This window comes from Phaseolus vulgaris, chromosome 4 (assembly GCF_051622355.1).
Source record: "Phaseolus vulgaris cultivar YP4 chromosome 4, ASM5162235v1, whole genome shotgun sequence".
NCBI classification, from domain to species: Eukaryota; Viridiplantae; Streptophyta; class Magnoliopsida; order Fabales; family Fabaceae; genus Phaseolus; species Phaseolus vulgaris.
The window spans coordinates 4,268,471-4,280,822 of record NC_143501.1 but is presented as its reverse complement, the minus strand read 5'-3'; the positions used below and the strand labels follow the sequence as shown (position 1 = coordinate 4,280,822).

The 12,352-nt window shown below is 23.9% G+C and overlaps 1 protein-coding gene across 1 annotated transcript; it reads right to left on the bottom strand.

The window, feature by feature from the left end:
* Positions 1–9,112: 9,112 nt before the first annotated feature.
* LOC137836599 (inactive LRR receptor-like serine/threonine-protein kinase BIR2) lies at positions 9,113–9,910 on the bottom strand. The gene has a single exon (XM_068645260.2). It carries the CDS (start codon positions 9,908–9,910, stop codon positions 9,113–9,115), a length of 798 nt encoding a protein of 265 aa, XP_068501361.2.
* Between the last annotated feature and the right edge of the window lie 2,442 nt (positions 9,911–12,352).

The window sequence follows — 12,352 nt, the reverse complement described above, 5'->3', positions numbered from 1 at the left end:
ATGAATACAATTTGATACAAACAACACATTTTATTGTGGTTTTTATTCACATTTTTCTTTTTGTTGCATCAAGTTATGTTCTTGTTAAGATAATTAGTGTTTTTATTTGTCTTTTTCAATAGTAAACAAAACAAGTTGCTTTAGTGATTGTAACTTCACTGCATGCCTTTTTTAAGGTAATTTTGTTTGATGCACAGTTAGTTATTAAATGTAAACATATATCTTAATAAGGTAACAAGGATTTAAACATTTCTTAATGCAGTTTCTTGTGCTAGATTTGTGTTTAATGTGATTTAATATTATTTTATGTCAAAGTTCTTACTTCTGAAGTTTTCATTAAATAAATATCTTGTTAGATAAGTTTATCTTAGTGCAATTGTTCTTTCTAAGACATGTTATGTGTGAATTTTGTCTTGTGTTGGGTTTATGTTCAACATGGATTAAGATGGTAAATGACACATTATCTCTTTTTGAGTTTTCATCAAATCAAAGTCTTGTAAGATCTTAATATTTGTTTATTTTTTAGCTTAATTTTTTTTTTCTCATGTTAAATTTACTTTGAATGTGATTTAACAATAGTATAAAAATGTTTTTAGAAAATGTGATATGAATTACCACCCAATCTTGAGGGAAATAGAACATGGTTGCAATAAGATTATATCAGAGAAAACAATCCATATATTAATGTGTAAATTTATTTGTAATTAAATAGTTTCATACAATTGTTTAAACACAAATTATGACGTATAATAAGTTTGCAAAATTCTTACTTATCTTAAATTTTATATTAACCATAATTTTGGTTCAGTGATAATATAAAACTTTTTATAAGGTTCATAATCATTAACTTTTAATATTATTCAAATTAGACTGATCGATGATGGAGTGAACTAGTTTGTTGATTTGATTTTTTTATTATTTAGTCTTTATAACTGATAAAATCACAAATTGTAAAATTAATATTACATGTACCACTAATTTCTTTTTTAAAGTGATTGTTTTTCATTCAATTTTGTTTTAAACGTCTAACATTTAATTTTGACTAAAATTTAAGATATATCTTATTTGCATTATTCTATTTTCTATTTTTCCATTTTTATAGTACAAAATTATAACACTTAAATATTTATAATATAATTTTTTTCAGATACAATATATTAAAATTATATCATTTATATATTTTTTATTATTTTTTATAATGATATAAGACTTAGAAAATAAGAATTAATTTAACTGTGTGTATAAAAGGAGAGAGGAATTAACTTGTTAAATAAATTTTTTATTTTTAATGTATTTTAATATTCAGATTTTAAAAAAAATTCCCATGAATAAATTATAGTCTAACATTAAATAGACCTAACCTAGGCAAATTCAAAAGTGTGTTGGCCTATAATGTATTGGACAGACACCATTTAATAGCAATAGTTCCAGACCCAGCTAACATACATTAATATGAATGTGAGGAAAACTATGTATTTATTGCTTATATTTATATAAATAAATTATTCAAAATAATCACTACAACATATAAAACTTGGAAAACAAAATGTTCGTTGTGAATTTGGTGTCACACTTTTTAATATATTACATTTAAATAAAATAAATAAAACTTTTCTAAAACATAAATATTTGAACAATTTTCCAACAGGTGTTTTAATATTTTTTTTTTATCTTTTAACATTATCAACTCTATATTAAAAAACAATTACAACTCATCGAAATATAATACAAATAATACACTACTGAATTGAAATCAAATAAGTGAAATTAATGAAATATATAAAATAAACTAACGATCCTAACATTTAATCCAAAACACCTATATACCTCTTTTAAACAAATTAACATTATTTACAAGATTGATTAGTATTGACATTCTAAAATTATCAACAAGATAGTTTCTTAAAGTTTCTTTCAATTAAATTTTGTTTATTGCATAGTTACTTTCACGTACATCTCTAACAGTACAAGAAAATCAAGAAATAAAAATTAATTTTTAGAAATAAAAAATAATTAGTTGTCATAGTGATTAAATTAAATACCATTTTAGAGACTAACAAATTTTGGTTTCTTAATTAGTTTCTATTATTGTTAAATGATTTATAAATTAGTGTTTAATTTATTTTTTGTCTAAAAAAATAGTTTTATTTTATGATTTTCTTATAGTGTAATAACCTAAAACATTAATATTAATATGTTTAAAGTAATTTGATGCTTACACCATATCACACTTTTTTACCCCTTACTAATAGTCAATTCACTTAATCTCCAAGGTATAATTTAACATTAATCAACAAGTATGATACATTCATGTATTTTTCAAGTGTACCAATGGATCTAAGTAGTACCTTAATAGAAATCAGTATAAAAAATATTGTTATAGAACATTTTATAAGCAGTAAACCAATTATAGTTTTCTAGAATAAGATATAAAAAATACAAAGCCAATATTTCATAAAAGAAATATCAAAAGAACCAAAGAATTTTTGGACATTTTGGAGAAGTACGATAATCAAATGACTGAAATTAAGAATATGAAAATATTAAATAATTGTGATAAAAGATCTCTCTAAAACTGATTGAATTGTCTCTTCCAGTATCGAACCCTTTCACACTTCAACAATTTTACTATGCAATTAATTCAAATGATTCACGAGATTAATTTTAACTTGATTTATCGATAAGAAAATACCTTGATTATTTCATGAGGATCAAGTTGATTGTATAATTACATATGATAAAATATGCAACATTCTGTGCTTGCCTATGATGATTTAATCAATGAAGAATTTCAAATTTTATCAATCAACAAAACCATTATCATTCAAAATTTGTAATTAAAAAAACTAATTCCAAGTTCAATAACAACAATAAAGTTAAAAATTAAATCATAAGTGTATATCTTATAATTATGAACTCTTCATTCCCAATTACCAATTTTTCTAAAATATAATTGAACATAATTTCATTAACTGGAAAAAAGTTAAAAAAAAATTAAACATATCACTACATATTTATATTGTATACCATATATTTGATTTATATCCTATACATACATGCAGCAAAAAACAACAAGAACTAAAAAATACCTAAACTAAAGTTATATCATTTTCAAGCTGTTTTGTTCTGTTTTATCTTTAATATGTACGTTTTGGATTGAAAAAAAATTGAAAATTAAAGCTCATTCAGAAAAAAAGAAATTTTGGATTTCAAAAGATTTTTTAACACATATCAGAGTGCGTCCACTCTGGTCAAACCTACTCATCACCTAAAGATTCTGTCTGCATAATATGTGGGTTTAAATATGTTTTGGTAATTATAGAACATATCAGTTTTCGTTGTCTTTTAGATTTTTTTTTAAATTAACTTTTTGGACAGTTTTTTATAATTTTGGATTTTATATATTGTTTAGTGTTTGTAATGTATCCATTTTTAAATTTTTAATTCCCTGTAATATTTTGTCCATTTGAGTTAATCTCTAAAAAAATTAGAAAATATAAGAAAATTATTGAACATTACAAGAAAAAAAATACAAAAGTATAAATACCAAACAAAATATCAAGAAATAAAATAAAAGAATTTTTCTTAAATATTTCAACTAACTACTTTTATACAAAAGAGATATCAAGATACCAAGAACTACTTTTATACAAAAGAGATATCAAGATACCAAGAAGTCGATGTTATTAGCATCTAGGCCTCTCAAATCTAAAAAAACTGATCAAGGATTTAAGTATGCTTAATAAATGATAACAAACAATTTCTGAAATCATCATGATTAAAAACACTTGGTTTATATGGACCTAACTTAATCTCCTATAGGTATAGGTAGGAGTTCAAATTAATCACTATAAATAGGTAAACACTCTAAGAATGGTAATGAATTTTTAACTCTTTACCTGCATATATATTCAACCTTATATTCGAACCTAAACTTACTTGAACGTCAAAATATAAGTGCACGTATTTCTATCTTAAAGAATGAAAGATTTAAAAACTAAAAAATACTGATTAGGAGATCGAGATAGAGAAATATCTCGCATAATTATTGGGTTCCGCAAGAAAATTTTATATAAGAAAATAAAAAGTAATGTATTAACTTTCCAAAATTCATTCAAACATAATTTTTTATATTAAAACTTAGGTAAATCGTAGATTTAGAAGTTAATATATATTGAAAGATATTAAATAATATTCTTTTGGCCCATATGAAAGATATATAGCTTCTGTTGTACTTGAAGATTAGTCCCATGAAAGTTATCTTCAAATGTATAAGTTGGTAAAGCAAAAAGGTGTGGACCTTCTTCTTATTGTTGATTGATATTCTATTATAAACCTTTTCTTATGAACTTCTCAATAAAAGATTTAAGAAAAAAAAACAAAATTAATTTCCTTATTACAAATCAAAATCAATTTATACATATTTTCATTTTTAGAAACCCTTTTATATAATTATTTATTTTTTTATTTTGTTCATAAACTATTTTTACAACTTATCAAAAACAATTTTATTTTTTTTCAAAATATTTTTTCTTTAATTTTTTTTTATATCCACATCATATATTGCATTTTGATTAGTTGCATGATACAATTAAGGTAATATATATACCTCACTTTTAAATCTTTCACTTTGATTTCATAAGGTGATAAGTCACACTTAAATAATTGATTCAGTTTACATGAACAATGTATGTACTTACCATACAAAGAAATAGCATCTCAACAAACTGCTATAAGCACCAAACTTATGTTTATTATGAATATAAACAATCAATTCACTAATTATATTGTTTCAATTAATTCTCAAACTTATTAATATAACTTATTTCATATAAAAATATATCATCCAATTTAGACACTAAAAATTACTTGATTAAGACACAATAATTACTATAAAAAAATTTATTGAATATAAATCAATTTTAAATAAAAAATAATTAATCACTATATTAACTAAATTAAATATTATTTTATAGACTGCAAAATTATTAATATCTAAAATGTTTTTTATTATTAATAAAATTTATAAATTAATTTATTAATGTATTTCTTATATAAATTATCATTAATTTTTCAAATAAAAGTTCATAACATTATAACCATCCATGTTGGAGTAAAATAATGCATTTTAAATTAATTATATTTGATAAATAACATCGTTTAACAGTTTTTATTGATAAATTTTCTTTTCTTTTATTGATAAAACCTTATTAATAATGACAGCTAAAATCTATTAATATTGGTAAAAATAATTTTTTTTAAAATAAATGCACTCATTAGAAGTTCAAAATCATTAGGAATCATTGACATTTTCGAGCTATAAAACATGTATGAAAAAAGGGAAAAATCTATAACATTACAGAAAATTGGAAACAAAATTCGTAATAAATTTGATAAATTAAAGATAAAAAATATAATTAATTTTTAAGGTGTTGTTGTTTGTGATGTGAGAGTTTATATTTTAATTATGAAGACATGACCCCTTTATTTATGGAGTAATTCTTAAGTAAAAAAAGCATCAAAGTGATTGTGATTGTGGAAAGGATAACATATATAAAAAAAAAAGTATTAAAAAATAATTATTGAGAAGTATTTGTATTTTTGTGAAACATTTTATGGCTTTGGACAAACCTCTTTTCATCAAGATTATTCTTGTCTTAGTAGTACACGACATTTTATATGATAAGGTTACAAGTGCTTAATTATTTTTAGAAATAGCCACATATTTTGAATATTCCATATTATTTAATGTGGAATTTAAGAAAATTATTTTGTTGATCAACACATTTCAAAGATTTTTAGGGGTATTTGTTAGTTTAAATTATTCTAATTTAATTGCATTAGTAAAACTAATTACGTATAATATTTTATTTATAATTTATAAATTTAATAAATATCCATCGCCTTTTTATTATTAATAGTTATAGAAACTTTACCACTTTAATTAAACTTTCAAAGTCTAAAAATTTCCAAAGTAATATGATATAATCTCCAAATAGACAACCAAAATCTTCATTTGTTCATATTAATATTACATTTCTATTCTTTAGTTGATTTCAACATATAAGAAGCATATAGCTTCCGCAAGTTAAAAAAAAAAGTCAACTATAGAAGAAATAAGAACTTACCAAAATTAAGAACTATATTCACTTGTTTTTTTATTGGAATAATATAATTATAAAAAATAATGATTAATCGACTAAGAATATTAAAGAAAAAATAATACATTTAGAAATTTAGAGATATGATATTTGAAATAAATCAAGAATAACTTTTTTTAAATCTACTTATAAATATATTTTCAAAAAAGAATTACATTTTCTGTTTACTTTAAAACCAAACTCTTAATCTAAATAAATCAAGTCCTACCAAAAAAATTTTGCGAAATAATCAAGTATTTTTTTTATGATTTATTCGATGATAAAAGAAATATATTTTACATGTTATAATGATAAAATTAGGTGTGTAAATTTATTAAATAATGTATTTTTTTAATCTCAAAAGACCATTTTACACATATGCAAGGCAAGAGAATTCAACAAATTCAAACCAAATTGCTATTGTTGGTTCATTTTACATTGTGCAATTTAAAAAAAAATCTAGACAATTTTTTTTTTTAGTTTGAATTTAATTTTATTCCAAATTTATTTAAATCAACCCATATACACTTCTCTAGGTAATTAATTATCAACTATGATATCAATTAATAAACACTCAAATATTTAGAAAACTCGTCAATGGAAATTAATAATTAGGATAAAATAATCAAACACTTTTTCTTTTATAAAAAGTTTTGATGTTAAGCATCACTATGTATGTTACTTGACATCTCAGTTAGACTGACATTCCAAATAACAACAATCACTTGTCATCACATAAAAAAGTATTACTAAAAAAATAAAAAATATAAAAATATTAAATAAAAACTAACTATAGAAACAATAAAGAATTAGTAAATAAACCGACTAAATTATATAATATTTTAGAGATTAAAAAAAATATTAGTATATAAAGGAATTTTTATTATTAATCAAATTTACAAACTAGTTTTAAATTGATATCTAAATAAATACCAAGGTTTTGGCTACCAACTTTAGACTATAAAATAATTAGTAGTTAAAATTTTGGTAACTAATTATATATCAATTTAGAAACTAATTTATAAATTTTATTAGTAATAGAAATTATCTTAAATATCAATTATTATTATAATTTTAAAAATAATATTTAATTTAGTTAATCTAGTAATTAATTATTTTTTATTTTAAAATTAATTTTTATTTAATAATTTTGTTGGAAGGAATACTCTAATAAAAGTAACATACTTAAGCACTTAATGTCATTTCACCTTCTTAATCCCTATTTGGTTAATCAATTTCACTTCCACTTTGATTGAATCAATGGTCCATCTACTCTCAAACTATATTGAGATTTTTCATGTCATTGTTTAACCTAAAAGTAAATTATAGTTATGAAGTCCATTTCTACAATTTCTTTTATTTGCCAAAAGTTGATTTAGCAGTGTGGTATGGGTTGGAAAGTGAAAAGCACTTTTGAAAAGATTCTTAAGGTGAGGTTGGTAAAAGTCCACGGTCAATGCAAATTAATTGCTAGAGAATCATAAACAAAATACACAAAAGACTTGTATAAATTCAAAAGACTAACAAAAATAGGAAACTGTTTAAACAAAATCAAAATGGTTTTTCTATTTTTTTTTAATTATAAATTCTATGTTTTTAATTAAAAGTAAAGTTTTTTTAATGTTAGAGTTTCGAGTTATATGTTTTTGGACATTGAAACATTTCTCAGTTAAAAAAAGTAGGGGAGAATTTAAACTATAAAAGAACATCAAGTTTTAATGAAGAAAATATTCATCTGAGAAAATCCAAGTAAAAAAATATATGGAATTGATTCTTGTTTTATCATCTTAACTTTTTTACACCATTTTCTTTCTATCTCTTTGTTCCTTTTCCACCACAAAAAATTGTCATAGATAAAAGTGATTTATAGAAGAAAAATCATGCCATTCTTTAATGAAGTTGACTACTTCAGATAAAATGTCTTCAATGTATCCTAATTCATTTTGTAAATTTTAGATTGTTTTCTAATTTCATGAGTAAAGTAGAGAACTAAATTCATGATACCTTTTACTTCACCATATAATAAGACACTTCATACTTCATATTTACCTTCTAAAATTCAATAAAAAACAAAGCATAATATGTCCTTAGACTCATTATGTAGGATAATTAGTTGTTTATTTATATTATTAATAAATATTTTTTAGAATAATATCTAATTAATTATTGAAGTTTTAGATATGAATTTTTAAAAATATATAATAATAAAAAATAATTTGAATATCAATATTTTTATAATTTTTAAAATAATATTTAATTTAGTTAATATAATATTTTTTATTTTTTTAAAATTATTATTTATTTAATGATTGTGTGGAGAATGAGTAACATTAATCATAGATAAGAATATAAAGCATAAATCTTTAAGTGTGTTTGATTTAAAAATCATAAATTAAGCTTTTTGTGAGTGTTATCGTCGGTTGACCTTAAACAAACAAGCTTCTTTTCTATTTTGTCTCCAATTGTTGTTTTGGGATGTCGCTTCGTTGGGATAAATGGAGCTCTACCTGACGATCAAGTCAGTTTCAAGATATCAAATCAGTTTCAAGATATCAAATCAGTTTCAGTTTCAAATATTCAGAAACAATGTACCTTTACTTTGGGTCTCAAACCCATGTTATAGACATCCCTTCAATAGTTTTCACTAATGAAAATATAATCTCAATAGAAAGCATATACTCATAACAGGAAAACATACGTGCACCTTTATTTTCAAGTGCTTAACAACAATAAAACATTTTGTTCACGTGCACTTTTATTCTCGAGTGGTGCTGGTAATTACTTTATTCCCAACAACAATCAGAATATTCCTTCTATTTTAACTATTTTTTTCGAACTGTCTACCAGTATCTTTATCGAGCTCATGACCTACCCTTTGGACGATATTTGCCCAAAACCTGAACTCATACCTAAGTGTTTGGACTGAGATCCCGAGCATCGAGGAAAATAAGTTGTTTAATTAATTAATTAATTTATTTAGAATTTGTTTCAATTTTGTTGTTTGTAGTGATCTTACTACACCACCTATAGAACCCAAAAGAGAGCAACAAGGATACAAGAGCACCACCCACCCCAGCAGCAACAATAACAGCAACCCTCTTCTTCTTACTCATCCCACCACACATGGATTCAAGAGGACTTCCACATAACCCTTTATTCCCTTTGAAATCTTCCTCACCAAACCCACTCAAAGAAGCAGGAACCATCCCACTGAGCCTGTTATTAGCCACAGAAAGCTTCTTAAGCCTTTTCAAACTCCCAAACTCAGTGGGAATTGCCCCAGAGAGCTCATTATCTGACAACACCAACTCATTCAAATACGAACAATTGGAAAACGAGGGAGGAATAGCCCCAGAAAGTCTGTTTCTGGAAAAATCTACAGAAACCAAAAACGGAAGCCAAGTGCAGATTTCAATTGGGATCTCATAGGATAAAGAATTGTTAGAAAGATTCAACCTTTGAAGGCTCTTCCCACAGTATTTTAAAGACTCGGGGATCCGACCCGAAAGCTTGAAGCTTTGGAGCTCCAAATCCAAGACCCGGTTTTCTGATGAGTTCCAGCAAGTCACGCCCTCGAAGTTGCAGATGAAACCAGGGGTTGTGTTGCCGAACCGCCACGTGGCGAGGCTAGCCTCAGGGTCGGAGAGGGTGGCCTTGATGCCCCGCAGACATTCAACGTCGTCTGCCACCTGGGATGAAGCGAAGAACGAGAGAAAACCCAAGAAGGTGAGCACGAACAGTGAAGAACACAACATGTTCCTGCGAAACATTGAGCTGAAACAACCCTACTTGGTTCTAACATGGTGATAAAGGTTCCCCTTTTCACTAGTTTTTGATTCTGGCAACGTTTGAACATTGACACTGCGTGTGTTTGGGTGACTCTTTGCACCACGAGGAAAAAGAGTAGATGGTATAAGTTTGTTTCCAAGAATTTGCGTGGAAGTTTAAGCGAGTATAAAGAAGGAAAATTATTATTGTATAGAATTGTTGATATGATAGAATAATAATATTGAAAAAATATTAAAATAATTGTACCGGTCCGATATCAGACGATCGAGTCAAACAACATTCGTAATATAACAAATGCGTAATAGAGAAATAGTTGTAACTAAAGTGGAATGAGTCAAAGACACACTTCGAAATACACTCCCAAAATATTAGGAGGTTGATCGGTACACACGTTTTGGTGAACTGACTCATACAGGTGAAAGCCTAAGTCAATCTATAAATAAAATTTCTGAAAAGAGAAAATGTACTTTTTTTTCATATATCCTATAAAGACAAAATAAAATACTAGCATTAACTTGAGCATCAGAGACCGGTCATAGTGAGAGGAAAAGATTCGAAGGATTAAGAGGCTACCACCACAACAACAAACTATTTAACAGTTGATAAATATTATCTAGACACTGTCATCCATATCATATAATATAATATAATAATAATATTAAAAATTGTAATATATAGCTTAATAGGAAAAAGAGTAGAGGTATAAGTTTGTTTAGAAGAATGTGTAAGGAAGATTAAGCGAGTATAAATATGAAAAAAAAATAAAATCACACATATATATATAACTTTCCGATTTTATCCCTGATAAAACATCTGTAAATCTTTATATACTAATAAATTTAGTTCTCAAAAAGTAAAAATCTGTAAGTTTTTTTGTAATTTTCAAAACATAACTAATTTTCAAAGATAAAAAAAATAAAAAATCTACATAATTTTCAATTTGATTTTTTCTTTATTTAAGTATCTTATGCTTGTCTGCATGGGTTAGAGTAGTGTGAGTTCACTTTTTTAAATAAGAATAAAAATTATATGAAGTATTAAAGTTTAAGATTTTTTCTATAAAAAGTAACATATTATTTTATAATGTAAACTTTAAAAAATTATAATCTAGTAGAAAATTAACATTAAGATGAAATCTAAGTCAAATTATTAATACCGTCGAAGTCTTTTAACTAAATTAATCCATTTGAATTATTTTTATAAAATAAAATTATTTTTTTACTGATTAACATAAAAATTGAAAAAAACTGATAGCATATTAGGCTAAAAGAAATTGATTTAATGATTCTAATGTAATGAATAATGAAAACCAGTTATAACTGCAAACTTTCTTGTAAAGGGTTTTATTTATGGTCAATAAAAAACATATATTTGATCAATTATTTTCTTGCTTCCATGTTCTTAAGTAAGGCCTAAACATTTATAAAATTCTATTTGTTAAAAAAGGTTAGACTTCTGGCAATTCAGTTTTTTTTTTAAAGTTCAACATTCTAGTTTATTTTAGTAAATATAAATAACAATTTTTTCACATATTTATTTATTTATTTCTTTATTATTGAATATGTTAACCTATATAAAAGATCAAATTTTTCAAGATAAAATTAATACCACTACAAAATATATTTTAAACTACAGTATTAAATGAAGTTGCGTTGTTTAAAATAGTTATATATCGTAAACACGATTTACTCACACATAATTTTTAAAAAATTACTTATTTCGATAATATACATTAAAAGTTGCACCATTTGAATAAATTTTTCATATATATTATACATAACTATGTATAAACAATATAATATAATATAATATAATAAATCTCAAGTCTAGCTGAAAAAAAGACAACTTCTATTATAATAAAGAAAGTTATATAGGTGTAACATGACTTTGCTTGTAATCATATTTTTTTTAATTATAAATAAAGTTGTATAAAATGACACAACTTCAATATTATTTAATTAAAATTAAAGTCGTATATTCAAAATTACACAACTTTAATAAAAAAAAACCCTAATATATATGTCTAATACATATATTACATAATAAATATAAAAATATATAATTATCAATAACTCATTTAAACTAATAATTACAATAAATCTACTAGTCTTTTAAAATTCTTATATCAACGCATACTAGTCATTCATTTTTTAATAATAAATGATAATATTTTATGATAACTATTTAAAAAAAAAGTAGCTTTACAATGTTTGTTTTTAATATTAGACAACATATAGAAATTAAACTCATATTTTACTTAACAATATGAACTTAACTCTTGAAAAATAATTACATTATTTGAGAAAAAATTATCTTCATTTCAATAAGACGAGTTAAATAAAAAGAATATTATAAAAAATAAATGACCAAATTAAAGTTATACTTCAGTGTCTTATTAGTTTCTGAGATAAAAAAGATTAAAA

Coding starts and splice junctions, on each gene's coding strand:
- LOC137836599 (XM_068645260.2), bottom strand. CDS start 9,910: ATGTTTCGCAGGAACATGTTGTGTTCTTCACTGTTCGTGCTCACCTTC.